At 32.1% G+C, this 6,340-nt stretch overlaps 1 protein-coding gene across 1 annotated transcript; it reads left to right on the forward strand.

Annotated features, from left to right (window-relative positions):
* The first annotated feature begins 3,473 nt into the window (after positions 1 to 3,473).
* On the forward strand, positions 3,474 to 4,044 carry LOC126764655 (uncharacterized). The gene is made up of 3 exons (XM_050482314.1): positions 3,474 to 3,559; positions 3,621 to 3,751; positions 3,821 to 4,044. The coding sequence occupies exons 1-3, from the start codon at positions 3,474 to 3,476 to the stop codon at positions 4,042 to 4,044; spliced, it is 441 nt and encodes a 146-aa protein (XP_050338271.1).
* Positions 4,045 to 6,340: the final 2,296 nt, after the last annotated feature.

Below are 6,340 nucleotides of genomic sequence, written 5' to 3' on the forward strand. Positions count from 1 at the left end.
CTCCACATACTCAACAGAGAATATAAAGAGACATAACTATGTATATGTATGCATGCCCATGTTTACACTCCCAAACAAATGTAAAGAATTTAGTTTTGCATGCTTCAATTTTTGCTTTCAACTTGAGAATCGCTTATTATGCTTTTGTGTTTTGCCGTCGGCATTTCCATATTGGCATGTAAAAATAATTATGATATGAGTATAATTTTGTATGAATTCATGCATAGTAATATTTACAGTCAATCTGGACTTGTATATTTAATAATTTTATTTGATTTTTACATAATATACCATACTAATAAATATTTTTGTATTATGTTTCTTACTAATAGAAATTGAATTTATCACAACAATATATAAATATATCATATTAATCTTATTATCTGCTCATATGAATGTATGTATACGCATGTGCGCGTTCAGAAATTCAAACCATGATTTTATCACTTATCAATATATGTTTTACATGTGTGCGCATTAATTTGCATGTTCATACATTCATATGTACTTATATGTGCATATATTTGTATCCATTGCCGAACAAATAATGCACAAACATACAAACATACATATGCATGTATGCACACATGTGAATATGTCACCAACAAAAAATTGAAACATTGTTCTCCAAAAACAACAATTGCTCAAATAGCATAAGCATGGCAAGTCAATATGGCGAAGCTCACTTATAGTAAATTTTACATCAAAAACGATTTCATTCATAAACGCAGGCACATATTCCACAAGCGACTTCGCTTCATTCATAAAACAGACGCCGTTACATCTCCCCGAGCATGCCTCTGCCAACAAGAGTCTTTTCGCGACGATGGCAAACGCTAAAAACATAAATTGAATACCTTTCTGGGGTGTGTTCTAAGAAGGAAGTGAGAAAAGTGGCAACATAGCTGTTGTCGATTTACAATATTTGTCAATTCTAAAATATTTGTCCGTGGCTCCAAAGCTGTTACAGGGGCAAGGGAAGCGGTGACAATCGGCGGCCATTCGTTTATTTTTTTCGGACATTGGTTGACCATGACAACGGAGATGCGAAAGATGCATGGGACACTTGTTATTATGAATGTATGTACATATGTATGTGGCTCGCATTTGCTTTCGCAAACAAATGTGCCAAAGAAATAATATATCTATATGCCATAGAAATTCTATTGGTACAAATATGGAAATGATAACGAAATAATGCGAATATGCATATTTCATGAAGGTCATTAATTTTTTTTGAAGAAATGAAAGGAATGACCCAAGCCGTGTTTATATGAGCACATTTAAGTTCACTTGGCACATCTTCATTTTACAATAGTCAAAATTAATATAATTTTTGAAATAATAATTTATTCAAAATTATTTTTTATTTAATTTTTCCCGATTTAAAAAAAAAAAATAAAATTTTAATCATTTTTCGGAAAACAATGGTTCATATAATACAAAATAATCACGCATATGTTACTCAGAAAATGCTCTTTTACATTCTCTGTGTGACTTTTGAGCAATTCACAACCTGTCGTAAAGCATCGTAAAATCGTAAAATTATAAAAAAAACAAGTGCAAAAATTTATAATTTTACGATTTTACGATGCTTTACGACAGGTTGTGAATTGAACATTTGTATACTTTTTTTCAAAGCATTTCTCTTTATTTATTCTCGCATGAATTCAGTCGTTTTACATATATTTTTGCCATTAAACGTGCTCATTTCTGCTAAATAGCAGCGACAATGGTGAATTCCTTACTACAATTCTATCAGCTCTGTTAGCCGTCAAATCGAACATCATACATAATTGCACCTTCTCTGTGTTTTAAGTTCTCCGGTTAAAGCAATATTGCTCAATAATATTTTAAAACCGCATATGTTTGAAGCTGCATCCAATAAAAGTGTTAAGGTTAAGTGAAAACCAAAATGTTAATAATAACAATTACGAATACAAAATAAGGGAGAATAATTTAAAAATGAAAGTAAAAATACGAGTATAATTATTCGTTTTTGAAAGTGAAACATAGTCATTTCCTTATTTTCGGAAAAATTGCATATTGCGTTTTTATTAAACATTCAAGGTGCAAGTGAGTATGCCACCGATATCATTGTGAACTAAAGGGAATATAATTAAACAAATAGTTCTTCGAGCCTCTTTGAAATGTACTTAACCAAAAAAAAAAAAACATACAAATACAAAAGAACAAAATATTTATATGCAAATACTTCCATATTAACAGTGCAAATAAATTATAACAAACGGGCGGGAAACACATTGAATCACAACAACGCAATTCTCACATACAATTAAAAGCGGGCGCGATCTAATGAAAATTAAGTGAAAGAAAAAAGCAATCAACATTAAGCACGGGATATAAATCCAGTACGAAAGCAGAGAGGAGGACAGTTACTCACAGCAATAACGCCGGCCAAAAATTAACAAAAAAAAACAAAGAGAAATTAATGTGACTTCAGTCCAATTTAAATTTAAAATTGAAGTTTTTATGCATACACGTATATACATATGTACGTATTTTTAATTCATAGTTACTAATATTTCGGCATACAGTTACTTATAAAAAACCCAACTGTTCTTAACAAAAAATATACATATATATACAGAAAGGCACTTCGGTATATGTATATGTATGTGTGTACAAAAATAACATGAAAAAGATATGGTACCTGCCTACGGACTTATTTTGTGTTTCCAAACACACCGCAACATTATTTGAAAAATAAAATTTTTACGAAGTAAAGTATTCCTACTTGCAACTTTTCGGTGATAACCCTTGGGCTAATAAGCAACAAGCAGGTACAACCAATAGACAAAAGCGAACAAAACAAAAAAAAATATAAAAAATATATCAGGGGTATTGTGGTATCCCAGACAAAATTGCTTAGCTGTCAGAATTCTGACAGATCTGATTTTCAATGGTATCACAGAATCTGTTTGGATTTTCGTCTCTTCGTTCCTATGTACGCAAAACCAATATTCGAATCAGCTGTTTACTAATGTGACAAAACTTGCAAATGAATATATTTGGAAGCAATCCTATTAAAGTTTTTAATTAGTTCTGAATTAAAGAAGGACTTTAATACTATGTTCGGACCGACATTGAAAACATGTTTTCGTGGGAAAAACTGGTTTTCGCACGAAAACTTGTGTTTTCGTCCATGTAAAATCTGTCAAACGAAAACACAGTTTTCGCTGAAAACTTTTTGAAAACTTACATTCCACTCATTATAATCGAATTTTGGAAGACATATTTTGCCGGCCCTAAATTGTCACTTGATATTTGTTTACATTCTATATATATGTAAATACAGCTGTCACTTGATATTAATTTCAAAAATGGAAAAACAAAAATATAAGAAAAGAAGTTGTTGGAGTGATAGGGCAGAAGCCCTGCTAATTGAGTTGTGGCAGAGAAAAATAAGTGCTTTTCGCGGTCCTAGGAAAAACAACCACATAGTGGAGGAAATGGCAATGGAGTTGCAGCAACAAGGTGTGCATTTCACGGCGAGTGAAATAAAATCGAAAATTCATAACCTTTCACAGAGATATAGGTATGTAACTAAATAAAATTAAGGAAAAATTGAGTTTTTACATATATATCATGTTTTACAGGAAAGAGAAGACAGTAGTCGGGTCAACTGGCGGTTCTCCCTCGCAGTGGCCACTTTATGATAAAATGAGAGCCGTACTGTTGCCGTACGTCAGCTACAACGCCGAGAGCTTAGCGGAGGAAAGATTTCAAAGTAAGAAACATTTGTTGTGTAATTCAATATATTATTTATATTTACATACATATATACATTTTTAAAAAGGTTCTACTAACTCCGAACCATTCCAAATTTCGGTGGAAACGGCTGCGTCTTCTACATTTGTTGCTGCATCTCCATTGTTATCACCGGTTTGCCTACCATCGCCCTCAGCGATGCCGATGTCGCCAAGCGATACTTCTTCGCTACCAGTACCGCCTCCAGAGCTGAGTGATGCTATTAATAAAAGAAGGAATTATTTTCAGAGCATAATATTAAACAAAATCTGAACAAATTGAAAAACAGCTCGAGAAAGCAAGTCAGCAATCCATTGAAACCAGCAAAGAAATTAAGGACTTGACAAAAAAAATGGTTGAAAACGACAATAAAAAAACCGAAATGATGGAACAATATATAAATCATTCTAAAGAAACAAATGAACGATTACTTCAATTTCTAAATAAATAAAAAAAAACTAATGAATATTAGTATTTTCTGTTTAATAATATATGTTTAACGTTGATATGTATTAGTTTTTATAATTGAATTTTGTTTGGTGTGTACAACTTTATCTTTGATTTAATGTATATGTAATTGTGTACAATGTAGATATTGTGATACAATATGCACATGTACTTACCAAAATATGTACAAAGTGCTGTCCGAGTCATTTCTCCATTAATTGGGTTGTCAGATGCATATGAAATATCACACGGATTCTGGCGTCTAGTCTCCAACTCTTCCAAAGCGCGTAACCATTTAGCGTTAAGCGTGTCGTTGTTATCATTTAAAAAATTGTGAAGGACGCAACATGCTTTTATTATTGAGTTGGCATTCCGTACAGAGTTGTAAATTCCTTTTCCGATGCGTCGAAAGCGGGCCTTGAGGTGTCCAAAAGCATTTTCGACAACTCTACGTGTTTTCGAAAGAGCGTAGTTGAATACCATCTCACCATTATTTTGATTTACGCTAAATGGATACGGTTTATATTATATTGCTGTATGTCTGGCTCTGTGTTGGGTTTGAAGTTGATCTGGATGTGTTTCCAAGGATGGAAAAAATATTGTCTCTATGTTGAGTTTAAAGTTGATTAGGATATGCAGTTGGTTTCTGATGAGTTGTTAATATGGGTATATCTTTATATTTCGGTTGTTGTCTGAAATTATCATCGATAAGATTTATCTTTTTTACCCTTTTCTTCACCCCCTTTTTGTATTATTTTCGAAAAATTTGTATGTTTTAAAGGATTCGTACTTCAATCTTATGAAGTTCAAATGTCACTCTCACTAAACTTTTTCGCAAAAATTATATTGTATGCTTAGAAGATTCGTTCTTCAATCTTATGAAGTTCAAATGTCACTTTCACTGAACGTTTTCGCAGAAATATTTTGTATGTTTTAAAGGATTCGTTCTTCAATCTTATGAAGTTCAAATGTCACTTTCACTAAACGTTTTCGCAAAAATATTTTGTATGTTTTAAAGGGTTCGTTGTTCTTTTTTTTTTTCTACCCGTTACGAATATAGAAATATTCAATATCCTTTCTTATGTAACTTGATTTTAAATTTTTACACACAAGGATACACGGGTATCCTACCGACTGCGCCACTTTTTTCACCGAAGTGATGAACAACGACAAATTAAACAACTGAGTTGAAGGTTTAATCGATAATCAGCCTTCCGTTTTATTTTGTGCTTTCTTAAATACTAATATTTTGCTTTCTTGCAATAACTTAAAAATAAATGCTTGCGTAAAAATTCTTAGGAAATGTGTCTTGTGCATTTTGCAAAGTAATACAGTTAATAAAGTTATTATACATTTTGTTAACTGTTGCATTTTCGTTAGCGGAAATGCACTTGAATGAACAATAAATACAAATTATTAAAATTCTTCGGAGTTGTTGACTGTTGCATTTTCGTTAGTGGAATTAGTGGTACATTTTATTAACTGTTGCATTTTCGTTAGCGAAAATGCACTTGGACAAACAATTCTTTGGAAAACTCAATTAATAAATATTCGTATTCTTTGAAAATAGTATTCTTTATAACAGCAAATCTCAATCATTTTTGTGCCCGCATTGCAGTGTTGTTTTTGTATTATTTATAGAACTTGTGTTTTTCAGTTAATATGGCTGGAGAACAAGATTTATTTTAGGAAAGCGAAATTGACTTCTCTGCTGACGACGATATAGCCGATCCCACATTCACGATCCCAAAAGCCGAAAAAAGGAAAGGGAGTTTACTTTATGAGGTTGCAATTAAGGAGCGGCGTTTGGATTCCAACTGGTCTTCAAAAATAATTTTTAAGGCTGATTTCTATGTCAAAAAACAACAAACACTTGGAGTTAGTCATTGTGTTTGTTGTTGAAGTATTTGTGTTCAATTTTGTGTATCTCGATTCTGCTATTATGTATATGGTTGATAGCTACCGTGTAGTCAAGTTATTGTTTTGTCGTTGGTTTTCCCATAGTGATATGTACATATGTATGTTCATTCACATGCTATTTTGAAAATATACTCGTATAAAAAATAAATAACTATTTTTACAGCTTTCATCAGATGATAAGGAGGCAACTATTGCAAAATGC

The sequence above is a fragment of the Bactrocera neohumeralis genome, unplaced genomic scaffold (assembly GCF_024586455.1).
Source record: "Bactrocera neohumeralis isolate Rockhampton unplaced genomic scaffold, APGP_CSIRO_Bneo_wtdbg2-racon-allhic-juicebox.fasta_v2 cluster09, whole genome shotgun sequence".
Taxonomy (NCBI): Eukaryota; Metazoa; Arthropoda; class Insecta; order Diptera; family Tephritidae; genus Bactrocera; species Bactrocera neohumeralis.